General features: G+C 45.0%; 1 protein-coding gene across 1 annotated transcript in view; it reads left to right on the top strand.

The window, feature by feature from the left end:
- The window catches only part of SORCS3 (sortilin related VPS10 domain containing receptor 3), a 593,582-nt gene that overhangs the window by 246,113 nt on the left and 331,449 nt on the right, over positions 1–16,020 (top strand). The window contains exon 3 of the mRNA XM_059899211.1: positions 14,534–14,633. Within this exon, the coding sequence (XP_059755194.1) occupies positions 14,534–14,633 (100 nt within the window). The remainder of the gene's footprint in view (positions 1–14,533; positions 14,634–16,020) is intronic.

The following is a 16,020-nucleotide window of genomic DNA, read 5'->3' as shown; positions in this document are numbered from 1 at the left end:
TAATGCTCCACCTTTTCCTCAAAGTTCACCTCTTCAATGAAATCTCCCTTCCTCTTCTCTGAGCTCCTCTAGCACTAATGAATATCATTATCTTCATCATTTTCATCATCATCATCATCATCACCGTCATATTAAGAACCTATATATAATATGCCTGAAATTGTGATAAATGTTTTATGTGCATTTCCTTATTGAGTTCTTACTGAGTTCTTCACTGAGTTCTGAAACAACCCTGTGAGGTACTTAGTTTAGATAGTTTTGCCTATTTTATAGATCAGAAAACCTAAGTTCAAAGAGGTTAAGTGACCTGCCCAAAATCACATAGTAAGGGGTGTGGAGCCAGGTTTTGAAACCGCCATGACTCCAAAATGTGTGTACTTAACCACACTGCTATCCTATTTAGTTTGGTCTAACTTCTTCCTACTCATTTATCCTTTATTCATTTATTCATTGAAAATAGTGATTGAGTGCCAGGGACTGGACACTAGGGACATAGTAGGGCCCTTGTCCTCACAGAGTTTTATCTAATTGTTTTCCTGAGCCCCTTTCCTAATTGCTGTCCCTCTCCCTAAGCTTCTCCCTCCCCACTAATCTCTCCAGGAGACGACTCGATATCAAAATTTCGCCTGGGTTCTGTGTCATTTTGCCTATCATTTCCTGATGGTTCAGGTGCTGTGTTTAAAATGACATGTCCCTTGGCCTTCAGGACTGACTCATGCCATGCTTTTTAGTTATTTAGTGAGAAATGGTCTTGTCTCCCCAAGACCATATGATACTTTCTGAGAGCATTCCCATAGGTGCCTAGATTAGGTGATCCATAGGCTGGTAGACCTTTGGGAAGCTGAACACTTATTCCAGAGACATGCCCAAGCCCAGGCAATTTTTTTGCAGGACCTCAGTAGCCCTTGGTGATGACAGATTTGCATCCCTAGAGCATAGATCTGCATCTTGAAAGCAACCAGAAGCCATTTGGAGCTTGGTCAGATGCGCAGAAGGTTGGAGATGGCAGGGACTTTTGAGATCACTGATTCCAACCCTCTCATTTTACAAAAGAGGAGAGTAATCAAACTGTGAAGCATTGTTTGGGGTTGGAAACAAGGAGTGTCTGTAACGACAAGATTCTGGAAGCCCAATAGACCAGAACTTGTGGGCCTCGCTGAATGCTGAAGTTTGAGCCCCTGGGGACAGTCAATGCATTGTGTTGCTGCCAGTCTTGGTGTTTGTTAGTGGGCTGGGAGGTACTGCTCCCAACCAGGCTTCTGGCTCTTCTCAGCATCTTGACCTGCGCACTTGAGCACTGCCTTTCCCCAGGGGGGCAGCCTGTGTCAGGAAAGGCACTGAGTTCCAGGGACTCCGAGAGGACATGAGCCTGAGGAGTGTCTGTGTATGTTGAGGGGGGTGGGCTGTGCGGGGCTGGCTTCCAGAGCCAAGACCTCTACAGGCTCTCGCATGGATTGGCAGTGAATGTCTTTTGGTATAAAGACACCGTCCTTTCTTTCCAGTGATACTTTTGGCCTGGGGTTCTGTAGCCTCTCTGTACCAAAGACCCCAGACCCAGGTGTCTGGGATAAAATATTTTCCTGTTCAGTAGATTGTTCAGGCTATAGGAAGTGCCTGTCATCATTTCACGCAGTCCTTCTCATTTTTCAGAGGGGAAATAAAGGATGGCGGTAAGATGGCTTTAGGAAGAAATGAAAGTGTATCCAAGAACTAAGCTGATTCTTGCACTGTGCTTTATGTAGATTTTCTCGTTGGGTCCTCCCAACAACCCTGACTGGTAGCAGTTATTATGCCTATATTAGAGGTGGGAAAACTGAGGCCCAGAAAGCTAAGGCAATGTGCACAGGGTTATATTGCTAGTAGGTGGGAGAGCAGTAATTCTAGCCTAATTTTGACTTCAAATGCTCTCCTTTTTAATACCTGTAATACCTCCTAGTAGGAAATGTCTTCAGAGATCCCCTGAAAGGATGAGTCAGTGAAATCTCTATTATGTGATATTTTGAGAAACAGATACTTCGTTACCACTGCTTCCAATAAACAGCCAAGAATTGAAGTAGAGTGCACGGGATTTGGAATCCGTTGACCTGGTTTTAAGTTCCAGCATTGTCATTTACTTAGTCACTTAACCTTTCTGAGTCTCTATTTCCTCATTTTTATGACAAAGATAAAATACCTTTGTCAAAGGGTCATTGCGAGAATTAAATGAAATATCTCAAGAGAAAGTGTTTTTTATAAAGCACTACACAAATGTTAGTTCCTTAAATGCCACAGCGACTTAGGGTGGCACTCTCCCGAGAAATCAGTTATTGAGCCCAAGTGTGTGCCAAAGGCTTGATCCCCGACCTCAAGAAGCTTATAGTTTTGGCGGGGACAAGAGGCAATGAAAATCAGAGGGTATAGGCCAAATTGTGGTGCAGTGATATAAAAGTAGTAAAGAATCAGAGAAAGGAAATATCACTGTAGGGCAAGGTAGATGAGAAGGCTTTATATAGGAGGCTGGATTTGAACTTTACAGGGTCTGACGAAGAAGACTGTTTGAGGTGAGAGGAGATTTGCAAGAAGTCCATAGCTTTAATTACAATTCGAAAAGATCTCTTTGTAAGTTGCAGTCCTCTGGGACCCAGTTGTTAGGCATAGAGCAGCAGTTCTCAAAGTGTGGTCCTGGGAACCCTGGGGAATGCCCACAACCCTATCAGGGGATTAATGAATATATTTTCTGATAATAATAAATGTTATTTGCCCTTTTTTATTCTCATTCTCTCACAAGTGTACAGTAGAGTTTTCTAGAAGCTACGTGACATATGTGATGTCATAACGATTAAATGCAGATGTTGATATGAGAATCCAACTGTCTTCCATTAAGTCGGATATTAAGGAGCTTTGCAAAAAATGTAAAAAAAAAAGCCACGCTTTCTCACTAAATTGTTTTTGTTTGGGAAACTGTAGTTGTTTTTCATAAAATTATGGTATTTATGTTTTATTATTGTTATTTTAAAATAAATGAATAAATATTGTAAAATTTTATCAGATGCAGTTTCTAATACAGTACAGACTGATGGATATAACATATGAATTAAATCTCTTAGGGTCCACAATAATTTTTAAAAGTATCAAGGGGGTCCTGTGTTAAAGACATGGTATTCCAGTGTGAAGACACAGTTAATTAAGGTCTCATACTTTTATTATGCGTTGGTGCCAACACACCTATGTTTGGAGATTTTAAAATATTAATGCCCAGTGTTGGCCAGTATGCAGTGAAACTGGTGCTCCCAGGTACTGTTAGTGGAAGTGCAGATTGACCAGAATATTTATGTCATGCAGAATATTTTGTAACAATTACCATATTAATGATAATTTTTACCCTTTGAACTAATAATTACATTAACATGGATGTACTTTAAGGAAACAAAGACGCATACAAAATTTATGTAGAAGAGTACACACTACAGTTATTTACTATAAAAATTTGGCCAGAAACCAACCATCTGACCGAGAAGGCAGTTAAAGTAAATTATGATACATTTATACACTGGGATGCTGTAAGGCTTTTAAAATGATTTTGGAAGAATATTAAACAACCTGGTGAGATGCTTAAAATATTATGTTAAGTGAAAAAGTAGGACACCAAACTGTATGCAGAGAACAACCCCCAATTTTGTAAAACATACACATGCACACAGATGAGAGAAAAAAAAAAGGACCAAAATGTTAAGTGGATTTTTCTCTGCATAGCGTGGCTATAATTGATATCTATGTTGCACATGATACTTTTCTATACTTTATGATATTTCTACCATAAGTTTTCAGTCCTTTTATTTTTTAAAAAGACCCCAGAGTGTGACATTTATTTTCTCTAAGGCCATGGGCACCAGTCTACTGAGCCAATCCATGGCACCAGGGCTTCAGATGAGTGCTGCCTCAGGTCTCAGAGGGGCATTTCTTTCAGTGCCAAATGATGGTTTAAGAAATACTCTGTGACTTGAGAACAAACCCAACTTCTAGCTAATTGCTTCTTCTTCTTACTTAGCCTTTCAAAGGAAAGCTTTAAAAAACTGGGATTGGTTTTCATGCCCTATAGCTCTGGTCTGTTGTCAAGGGCATTTGGAGTGTAGAATGTGGTGTCCAAGAGGGCAATTGTTTAAATAATGTTGTGTAGCCGGCATGGTGCAGGAAGCATAGCAATCAACATATGATTCTTTTAGAGGAAGAGGTAAATGAGATTTCAGATTTCTGGGCCCATAAGGAGATGGAGTGGCTGTGGTATAAGAGCTTCAAATGGGAGACCTGCAATTCACTCCTGGGTATCTGGGAATTTCCAATTCTTTCTTGGGCTGGAAGGTGTCAGGTGTTGGAATACTTTAGTCTTCTTTCTTCCCCGAATGACCGGTAAGATAACTGATAGAACCAGCTCTGCCTGAAGGACATCTGCTTTGTTGTTAGTCTCTCCCAGGAGAACCTTTCCCAAGCAGAAGGGAATCTGAGTGTGACTATTTAGTCCCTGGGACACATTTGCTCAGCCTGAGTATCCAAACGGCATGGCATTATGCAGCATGCATTAGGGCCTAAGAGAGATACACAAGGTAGTTCCTTGACCTCAGAGGACTTAGTCTGTCTGGAAAAAGAAGCCTCATGCACAAAAAGTTAAATAATGACATAAAACAACAGCAGAAGAGAAGAGATGTATATCCCCAGAGAGCGGGTACAATGCTCCCTGAGAGTGACACAGATGCTGAGCGCTAGGAAACCAGAGGCAGGAAAGATGAGAGGCTTCTTGGAGGAGGATAGAAGCTGGAGAAGCCACTCTCTTTTCTACAGGGCTGGTTGCTCAGGGGAGAAATAGACTTGCTTTAACGGATAAATTAATTAATGCTTTGAGTGCCTACCACATGCAAGGTATTATGTTTATCTCAGAGAAGAGAAAGATTTACAAATAAATGGGGCACAGAGTTTAGCTTCTCTAGGGTAGCGGGATGGTCTGAAGGCTCTCCATCAGTTTACATCTCTCCATTAGGCAGCTACGCACTTTATCCTGGGGGTTTCTGGATGTGCACAGATATAATTCTGGCATGTCATAGGGACCCAACTGGCTGCATGTAATTTTGAAGGGAAATGGTAAACGTCTACTCCCCAGATAGAGATGCCTTGCTAAAACTGTCCAGAACCTTCTAGTTCGTGCCTCATTATTTTTTTCCCCAGGAAAACTTACTGAACAAAGTGAAGTGTGTTTTCCCTAGACTTTAATTTGTTAGTATTGGCCACCTCCTGGAGGCTATCTCTGATTATACGTGGCAACCCCTCCATCTTCCCGTGTACCTTTTGGTAGCTGACGGCTGATCTGGTGGGGATGGGATGGCTTTAACCTGCCCACTGGTGGTTATGTAACTATAACTCACCTCCTGTTTGCCCAGAGATGTATGGGACACTTTCTCCTCCAATGATCACATTATTGTTCTACCATGGGGTCTCCCAACAACCAGCAGTGAAGTGAACTGCGTGGCATTAGGGCCATTTAAGCTTCACAGTAATCCTATGAAGGCGATATTTATATTTCCATTGAGCAGATATGACACAGGAGACTTATGTAATTAGCCTAAGGTTACACAGGCTGGATTTGAAACCAAATCTGCTTGACTCTGAAACAAATCCTCTTATGGTTATGTTGGGTTGTCTTTTTGAATGCAAATGCTTATCTATAATAGAGTTCCTCTACAGATGTGTTAATTTACTGATCTGCCTCATAACTGCACAGTAACAAATCATTTTATTGTGATTATTTTTAACTGCATGAGTGGACACATGGCTATATTTTGGTTTTGAAAACATTGCAACATTACAAATAAACTCAAGTTCTTATAGCCAACCCACCCCACCCCGGGCCCCTACTCAGAGGTAACTTCTATTACCATGTATTTGCGTTTTCCTCTAGAAATTTTAAAATGGACTAGTGTATACACTTAAAAACCTAATGGAAATATATTGTTTTGTTTTGTTTGGGTATACTGTTTGTATCTTTGATGCATTATTATTCAGTAGCCTTTTTCATTTAGTAATGTCTTAGAGACTTTTCTAGGTCAATAATCTTGATATCTACCTGATTCTTTAATGCTGTTGTATAGTGTGTGTGTATGTGTGTGTGTGTGTTGTGTAAAATACACTATATTCATGTGAACAGAGGTGCAGTGAATTATAGGCTGTCACATCCTCTCAGGGTCTGCTCGTGCTCTTTCCTCCCTTCCCCAGTATGACACAAACAGGCCTCTTTGCTGATAGGGTTGAAATCTTTTATCATTTTAAGTCCTCAAAATAACAACCCAGCAGCCCTATTATCTTCACTGAGATTCTTCAGTGAGAAATGAAGTGTTCACACTTGAATGAACACAAAGAAAAACCAAGGATCTGAATGTTTGGGCCAACCCCACACACGCCAACCTTCCCTCCTAGATCTGAACTGGAATGGTGCTGCTGGTGGGTCTACATTTTATTTGATATAAACCATGAATTCTGCATGATCTGGTCTCCAGAGTCAGTTTACCTTCAATTTTCTGCACTTGGACCCCGTGATGGCTCTCATTCAGATAGCTGGGGCAGGAGAACATTAATTATTCTGTATCACTGTGTCTCTCTTTGTGAGACTAGAGAATGCGGCGGTGGAGTCAGATGACACAAAGAGCTCACGGAGAGCTGTGTGAGCTTCTGCCTGGGTATCAGCCTGCCTGTGGTTTTTCTGAAGCAGAGGGTGGGGCCGCTATCCACTTGGAGAGTGAAGCTATTGAAGTCACTCGTTTTTGGCTTGGAGTCTGAAATTAGTTTTCTGGCTGGTTATTTGCGGTCAGGTTGGGCTTCTGCCATTGCAGAGATACAAATTAACGTGGCCTTAGGCGCTGGCCTTAAGATGGGGAGTGGAACAGGCCAGAGGGGAGCATCAGTGGTTTCCCCATTTGGATCATAAAGACTCTCTGGGCAGCCATGCGTCTGGAGCTATGCTGTGGAAACTCCTGACCTGCCCTTGGAGGGGGCTGTGGTCCACCACACACTGGAGCCCCTTGTTGCCTCTGGTCTTTTGATTGTTGACTATTCTTGGTGTAGCTCAGGGGAACTTGGTGTAGCTCAGGGGGAAAGGCTGGTGGAGGCTTTCCAGGGCCTGGCACTTGGAAGCTTGGTTCTGCCTTTTGATTCCCCAGGCAGCTGGGCCATATTGTACTTTCATGGCAGCAGTGGGACACTGTGGCCAAAGATTCCTTAATGATTAATTGGGCGTCCCTGTGCCTCACCCCCTAAGCATAAGGAGTTTATAAATCAAGGGAAAAAACCCAACGTGATTGTCCTTGAGAAAAATACAATCTGGAGTAGTCATAAAAATGACAGCCACACACATTTATGGCACAGGGGTTTATCGGATGCTAGACCATGTTTCTCACTATTCTCTATGTAGTCCTCCCAACAACGGCCCTATTGTTCAGAGAAGTGAAGAGCTCACATGGCTAGTTCGTCCAGCACTGGGTATAGTTGTCTTTGCCCTGCTCACATCTTCCTTGTTTTCTCTACTTAGTGCTCTGCACTTTCAGCAATTCAAAAGAGATTTCATTTGTTGTTTTCTTTTAAGGAGCTTTTAGTCATTGCTGAAAAGAAAAAAAGCACACAGGTGTATTCAGAGAATAAATAGGGAACTCCTAACGCTGTTGATGCAAATGCAGAGGAGGGTGTGGGCTGAAGTTGTAGGAAAAGTCTCCAAGATGTAATTAGTACTAGAGCTGGGAGTCAAAAAGGAGGAAATCTGGACACTTGCCAGCCGTAAGCTCATTGGGAGAGTGGAAGATGGGAGGTAAAGGGGGCAAAGGCCTGAGAAGGCCTGAGTGCCAGGCTTAGGCAGACACTTTGACCTGATGGCAGCCAGGCAGGGAAGCGTGAGTTAGGGTATCAGAGACCTTGGCCAGAATCTTGGGAAGCTGTCTTAGAGACAAAAGCGGGATGGGAGCCTGGCTGGTGGTGGGGATGGTAGGGGTTGATATTGTAGTCTGCTAGAGCAGCGGTGGCCACCCGATTATGCACTGCCTGCTTTTGTAAATACGGTTTTATTGTAACACAGCACACCCATTCATCAGTGTATCCTGCTTGGCTTTTTTTGAGCTACAAAGGCAGAGTTGAGTAGTTGTGATAGAGATTGGCAAAACCTAAACTATTTACTCTCTGGCCCTTTTACAGAAAACAGTTTGCACTTTGCTTGCCTGAGCTTTGTACCTCCTCGTAAGTGTCCCTCACTGGGGAGGGAGGAGGGGTAAGCCCAGTGCCTGGCACATGGTAGATGCCATAACAGAGAACACATAGAGATGTGTTAAGAAATGAGCAAAACAAAAATAAAATTGCTAACAGGAAAAGGAACTCTCAGGACTGAGGTTGTTTGCTAATTTTAGATAATATCACAGAGAAGGGAGTCCACTGAGAAGATGAAAGACTGATAAGAGAATCAAAGAGTAAAAGACTTGAAATTTCCCAGTTCCTTCTCAGGGGCGAGGCTTGGAGAGGGAAGGCGGAGGGGGGCTGAGGAGCACAGGTGGCAAACAAGGGGAAGGCAGCTGGTGGGATTAGGAAAGCAGTGTGCCTGCCCTGATCCTGAACATCTGGTGGCTGGTGAGAACTGGCAGAGTGCCCTCTGGAGCCCTCTCACCTCTGGCAGGAATGTGGCTTTGGGGATGCAGCGAGGGCGGGTGGTGTTGAGATCCAGCTCAGCTCTACCAGGAAGCCAACTTGGCTGCGTTGGCTAAAAGTTTTTCTTTTCTGTTCTTTTAGTTTTAAAATAGCAACCCATATGCTTGTTGCCACCATCCGCTCCCGCAGAAGCTCACTAGAGGAGTGGGAGCTTGCTGGGTGGATGAAAGTATAGCATATTCACAACTCAACCCTGGAAATTGTCGTTGAGAGACTGGCTTTGGGTAACTACCAGGGTTATGGGAAGTTAGGCTGAGGGGGTCCTCCTGGAAGGTACTGGCCCACACGGAAGTCTTCTGGAGGCCTATCAGGATGGGACAGGAGCTCTGAAGAATTGAAGGGCTCAGACTAGGAGTGCTGGGAGGCTGAAGAGGATGGACATCTAGTCTACCTGTCAGCATCGGGTACCTGGCGAGGAGTGTGAGCAGTTGGCAGCTGGGAGGCCCAGCCCGACAGCAAGCGGGTCCTTGGGCGGGCAGTGGAGCCATGGAGCAGGTGACCTACAGTGATGTGAATGGGAAAACCAGAGACGGCCCTCATGAAGCCAGGACTCAGGGCCCCAGCTGCTAATTGGGTTCAGATGCTCTGGAATTCAGCATTCCAGAGACAGAGATAGCTGGGACGAGACAGGTCCGGAGCTATGGACTCAGGCCCTGGCAATAAAGAAGGACCCAATTTCTGGAGCTGGGGACTAAGGGAGTGTCTCTTTGAAGCCCTCCTTAGAGAAAAATTTGTTTAATACCAGCAAAGAAGTTATGCATGGAGTATGAGTGGTAATTGCACATCAAGATGTCTCTCCAGAAAAAACTTTTCTTTACAGATGCACAAGAAGCCACTTGTAAAAATGGCGATTGAAACATTTATCATAGCAAATTTTAAAGGAAAAAGACAAAAATATTTATCAGGGGTTGAAAGGATAAATAGACAGTGGTTTATTGGTAAGCTGCGATGCTCTACAGCAGTTAAAATGAATGAATTACGGCTAGGTGTGTCAACATGGATAAAATCCCCCAAACTGAATGTTGGACAAAATAAGCAAGCTGCAGAATGTATATCCTGTATGATAACATTTATGTGAATCTAAAAACACTCCAAAAGATGATCAAGCATTTGTGTTCATACACAACATATAAATCTAGTGGTGGGTATATGATTGGCTTCTTGTATTTTTCTGTGTTCTGGAAATAGTTCGTAACGAAAGACGAAGAGCAAGAGAGAGGGAGATACAAACATGTGCACGTGCGCGCGCACACACACACACACACACACACACACACACAGCAGTGGAATAACCTTCTGGAACTGGAGGAATCTGAGCCCAGAACAGAAGCTGGGAGCCCTGTGGCTGGGCACTTCTCACGTGCTGCCTGCCAGGCTAGCTGTGTGTTCTGAGCCATTCCAAATGGTAACTGGCATAGTGCCCGGCCTATGGCAGGTGCCCCATGCATGTGTGTGATGTCCCCAGCTTTCAGGACATTTCAGCGTTAGGAGCTTAGTGTCAAGATTTGGGCAACTAGCTTTAAGTTAGGGGAAATGAGCCTGCTTCCTCTAAGAGACCCCGCCGGCAGATGTCTGGAGTCACAAGGTGGAGGATGGTCTGCTTTCCTGTCAAAGCGACTTCTGCAGGCACAGCTGGCTCTGGCAATGGTGCTGAGGCCTGTCTGCCAGCTGCCCCTCACCCCAGGTGAAGGGGGCCCACAGAACTCTGTGGTCAACGCGGTGTGTGGCCTCCATGCTGGAAAGGGCAGAGTCCAGGCCTCCTTTGGTCCCAGGGCTCAGTGGCTCCTTGAGGTGTCCTCACCGAGGGAGACTTGTTTCTGTTTGCCTGAGTGAGCAGCAGCTGCCCGAGGAACAGAGGCGGCTGAGCCGTGGCGTATCCTTTGCTGGGAAGCCCCTACCCTGTGCAGCCACTTTTGGAAAACAGCAAAGTCAGTGGGAATCGGTTGTGCGGCTTGCAGAAAGAGAGACTATGCATCCTGCTAAGTACATTGCCTCTGATGAGGGTTATTTGGATGCTGGAAGGAAGTTTGTTGTGACACCAGTCATGCAGGGAGCCCTGAGAATTTAGCTCTTATAAGTAAGATGTTGGCTATATATAGCATGAGGAAAAGTTGCTATTTGGAAACAACTTAGCGCTGTGCTGGTGGGATAATAAGATTTCAAGTCCAGAAGGGGCCTTATGATTATCTGAGTTAAACCTGTTGTGTTGATGATAGAATGGGGCTTGACAAAGATTCTCTTCTTGACCAAGCTCTAGTCAGGATCCTCCAAGCTCTTTTTCAACTAGGCCCTGTCCTTGGATATGTCCTCAAGAGCCCATTTTTAGCAACAGTCCCGCTAAGTGAGTTTAGCCAGGATCCTCCCACCCCCTTGCAATAATCTCATCATACTCAATATCTGATCAAATTCCTCATCCTCCACCATCCCCCAGGTGATGTCTGATCACCCTGACCTGCCTTCAGTGAGAATCCTGTCAGGTCAGCTTAGCAAAGAATTGCCCTACCTTCTTAGTAGTGTTCTATCCACTGACTCCCACCCTTCTCTTTGGCTATAAATTCCCACTTTTTCCTTGTTGTGTTTGGAGTGGAGTCCAATCTCCCTCCTCTACTTCAAAACCTCACTGCTGTGGTCCTTGTACCTATTGCAATAATCCTGAATGAAGTCTGCCTTTCCATTTTGACAAGCGCCAGAATAATTCTTTCTTTAGCAGGCTTAGAGAATTGACCTTTCCAGGGTAACACTTTGAGTACATTTCAGAATCACTCTAGACTCTAGATTTCCAGATTCCAAGTTCAATTTTCTTTTCCCACCTGGTGCCATCTTTATGCCTTCAAGAGTGTAGACTCAAGAAGCAATTTGTTCTATAAAATATTTTATTTGTATTAAGAAAAATATACTGCTGACAGTCTATAGAGATTATGGTGTGTCTTCTCCCCTGCCCTGGGTAGGATAGGAGGTCAGATTGATTGGTCATTTCACCTTAATTCTAGTGTCATTTAACTTAATTCTCGATCTTTCCCTGGTACCAGATGGCACTAAAAGCCCTTACCATTCTGCAAGTTGTATCTGAAGTATCTGAAATATCAGGTGTGTTTTCTAGGTGTGGCTCTCTGTTGAGCTGCCACTAAACGTTAGCAGTTGGTCAAGACCTTGTGAGTGGGTTTGGACAGGTTCAATCATTCATTCATTCTTGCAAATAAAGACAAAGCAAAACAATACAAACATTAATACATTCAGTACTTGCTTTGTACCAGGCACGGTGCAAGGCATTGGGTTGTTATAAGAAATGGCTTTTGCCCTTAGGAAGGTATAGTCAAGGACGAAGTCTCAGGATAAAAATAGCATGATCACAACAATAGGATAAATGCTAAAATAGAAATATGTACAAGGTGGTATGAGAACACAAAGGAAATGGTGATTAATTTCCCAGTGAGAAAGTTGGAAGGAGAGTGATATTGGAGTTGATTGTGAAGATTGCAGAGAAGTTTACCAAGTAGAGGAAACAGAGGCTGGAGATAGTTCAGGCAGAAGGGAATGATGTGCCAGAAATGGAGGCCACAAAAATGTAGGACATTCAGGGAAGTTGAATGAGGCTGGACAGCAAGGGGCAGAGGAGCAAGTGGCTGGAAATAGATCTAGTAAGGGAAGTTGTAACCAGATTTTACAAGACTAAGCTTGGAAGAAAGAACTTTACTGTGTGTAGGCAGTGGGTAATTACTACCACGGAGTGAGGTGGACAGATCTGTGTGGTTGATATACAACCTAATGACAGCATGGAGATTGGTGGGAGGGGGAGAAGGTTGAAGAAGAGCATCCAATTGGGGAATCGTTGCAAAAATGATGATGTGTGAGCCACAGCATTGGAATGAGAATGGGAAGATCGAGGGTCTAAGTTATGTAGGAGATCGAATCATTACGACTTGGGGACTGAGCTGGGTTCGAGAGATAAAGGCAAGGATTTCTCCGATTGGCGTTGAGTCCTAGTGCCTAAGGTAGAGAGGAGACAGAAGATAAGTCAGTTTTCGGAGGGGGGAGGTGCTGAGTATTAAAGTTAGCATAACCGTGTGGGGCCTGTAGCATAGGGAGGGATTAGAAATACTGATTTTTTTTTTTTTTTTTCAATAAACAGGCCAAGCACACATGATGTGTAAGACCTGGTTCTGTACAGTTTGGGGAAAGGGGAAGTCATTGTCCTTTGTATTTTCATTTATTTTTTGACATCTCAGAACGCCTACATCCTGTTAGGAGGTTTCCCGTGTGTTGTATTTTTTCATGCTCAGAAATGCCTTGTGAGATTAAATGAGCCCCATTTTTCCAAATAAGAAATTTGAGGCTCCAGCAGGTGAAGTAACCTGCACTTGGTCATGTGACCAGGGAGCTGCCCATCTAGGAATTAACCAGAGATTTTACTGTGCCCCGAGTTCATGTTCTTTCCTCTCCCCATAGCGTTCTCTGATGTTCCGTGTCCTTGAGGAGCTTACATTGTGGTTGGAGAAACAGAACATAAGGAAACTAATATCATGACAATATGGGGAAATGAAAGGGGCATGTACAGTGTGTGCCTTGGGTGTACAACAGATGGGGAACTTTGTTCTGGTGCAGAGGAGAAATGAGTGGCAACCAGGGAGAGGGCCAGTAAAGCCTTAACCAGAGGTAAGGGTGGGTATTTAAGCCGGGCCTGGGACATGGAATTTGCCAGGTTGGATGGGGGTGGAGACAGTTCTTAAAGGTCATCACAGAGCTTGGCTGCCAGACTTATAAAGCTAAGCTGTGGGCCAAGGCAGAAGCAGATTAGAGTTAGAAGGTGGGTAAAGGATCAAGCAAAGATAGGGGCAGGTAGTTACTAGGGGGACACAGGACTAGCATCGGAATGCAGGCACCCGTGAGGTCACTTCACCGTAGAGAGAATGAATGGGCCTCTGTGGCCTTCTAAAGCTCCAGTGGGAGAGGTTTCCTGAGTCTAGCCAAGGAAGGCGATGGCAGAAAGGGGGTGAGAACCTGAAGATACTGGTGGTCTGAAAAGGGAGGGAGGTGTCTGGGATGAGAGTGGGGAAGCAAGGCGGGAGCAGCAGGGGTTTCGGCTACTTGAATCCATTGTCGGGTACTCGCTCTCCCTTCTCCTCTGTGCAAAGGCGGGATGCAGAGGAAGGAGCCCGTGGCTTGGTTGGCCCGCCTTTGTTCTCTGAGCCCTGACTCGTGGTCTTGGTATAAGGTCAGAGCCCTGGAAATTAGGCCCAAAGGAGGGGCGGGCGGCCAGCAGGATCGTTGGGATGATGAGCTATCGGCAGCAGTTCAGTGTCGCTGGCTCTTCCCCCTGACACACCATCGCTCCCATGTAAAGCCTCAGACTCTGCCGGGTGCGGCCAGATTTGGCCCTTGGACCCCACAGCTCCTGGATACAGTGCTTCCTGCCCTTCTGAGGGTCCCTTGGCTTCAGGCTCAGTGGAGGGGCGTGAAGTTGGTTGTACCCAGCGACCTCAGGAGAAGGTCCCTGCAATGCCCCGCGGGGACAGAGGGCTGATTGTGGCAGGTGGCCCAGCTCCCCGGCAGCTCCTGTCACTCACAGCCACACAGAGGGAAGGAAAGTAGGTCTCTGAGAAAGGTTGGGAGCAAAGGGGAGCGAGCTTAGGTAGTAGGCAGATGCATCAGTCTAATTGCTCTTCTAAAATTAATGGGGCCTTTTATCTCTGAAGAACAAACACCTTTAAGCACTCGTGTGATTTGGGAACAAAGATGCAGGTCGGGGTAGAGCTGGGCTCCCCTTGAAACACAATCCCCCATTTGGTAAAACAATCTCTCCCTTTCTTTCTTTCTCTCCTACCTGCAGATCAACAGATTACGGCACCACCTATGAAAAGCTCAATGACAAAGTGGGCTTGAAGACTGTCCTCAGTTACCTCTACGTCAATCCCACCAACAAAAAGAAGGTGAGAGGGGGTGGTCAATGGGTCCTGAGCATTCCCTGTGGAGTGGCAGGGCTGCCAAGGCCTAGGAGTTAAGGAAAAAACCAGTAGCCGTGGGGTCACTTACAGAATGCCTATTTTATATGCCAAGAACACCACAGACATTGTAATTCTAACAACTGCCTTGAGATAGTAGTAGCAATAATAATAATAATAACAACAACAATAACAATAATAAAACTATATAACTACGTAAGGGGTTCCTCTCTGCCAAGGATGGCGGTGTGTGCTTTACATACCTTATCTCATTTATCCTCACAATGAATCTCTGGGGTAGAAATGACTACTGTCCCCATTTTACAGATGAAGAAACTGAAGCTCAGAGAGATTAAGTAACTTTCTAGCCTAATGCCAGACAGTAACAGGTAACATGGTGAGTAACAGATCTGGGGTTTGAAAATGGGTCTGCTTGACTCCAGAGTCGAGTCCTCCTATAGCCTCCTCTTGGCTGCTCTGTTTTCAGAGAGCTCCTTGTAAAGAGGGAGTCGGTTTCCTCCAAGGGAAGGATAGGCAGCCCCTGGATTCTTCCACTTGCTCCAGAGCTCCTTCTGAGGCCCAGGGGAGCACATTGGCTATGCTGGCCTCTTCTTTTCTGCCTTTCCTCTTCACTTAACAGCCAGGACATGGGTGAAATCATATAAGGTCAGACTTTGGTCACGGAGACCTCCTGGGAGGAGGGGGCCTGGGACGATGGATGGTTTTAGAAAATAAATGCTGTTTGATATATTGGCCTTAAGGAGAGATGATCTTTCCCCAGCTAGGAAGGCACTCCTGTTTAGAAACTTAGGCAGGCCTGGCCTCAGTAAACACACCACGAATATCAAAGGCCATTTCACGGTTTCTAAAGGGCTGAAAATGGCATTCCCCAGCTCTCCCCGTGTCATCTTGCATTCCCCAGTGGTTTTGCAAACCCTTTCTTTAGCAAGGTAGGTGCAGGGGTGATCTTCAACCCATTGTGCAGCTGTCGCTGATCTCTGATTCCAACCTGGTGGGGCCCACGCTGTGGCTTAGAACAGCTGTTGGTGCTACTCAAAGCAGAGCAACTTGGACTTAAACCCTTAGCATCGTAACTCACAGCCACCCCTTCTCCCCACTCCCACCCAACTGTTTCCCGCAAGGGAGGAAGCAGAATTGGTGACTCCTGGTTCAGTATATTGGCAACTGATGCTCAAAGATTCAGCAGCTGCCGGGGTCCCCACACATGGGACTGTGCCCACCAGCCAGGTACCAAAACTCTGATAACCAGGATGGCCGTTTAGGTGCCTGTTCCTGGTTTTAGCTGAGTAGTTTCTCTTTTCTTTGTCCCAAAGGGTTGTCATTTTCCCATTTTTCAATATTGTTATTTGAATTA

The sequence above is a fragment of the Balaenoptera ricei genome, chromosome 16 (assembly GCF_028023285.1).
Source record: "Balaenoptera ricei isolate mBalRic1 chromosome 16, mBalRic1.hap2, whole genome shotgun sequence".
NCBI classification, from domain to species: Eukaryota; Metazoa; Chordata; class Mammalia; order Artiodactyla; family Balaenopteridae; genus Balaenoptera; species Balaenoptera ricei.
The sequence above is the reverse complement of the archived record's forward strand: the minus strand, read 5'-3'. Positions and strand labels throughout refer to the sequence as shown.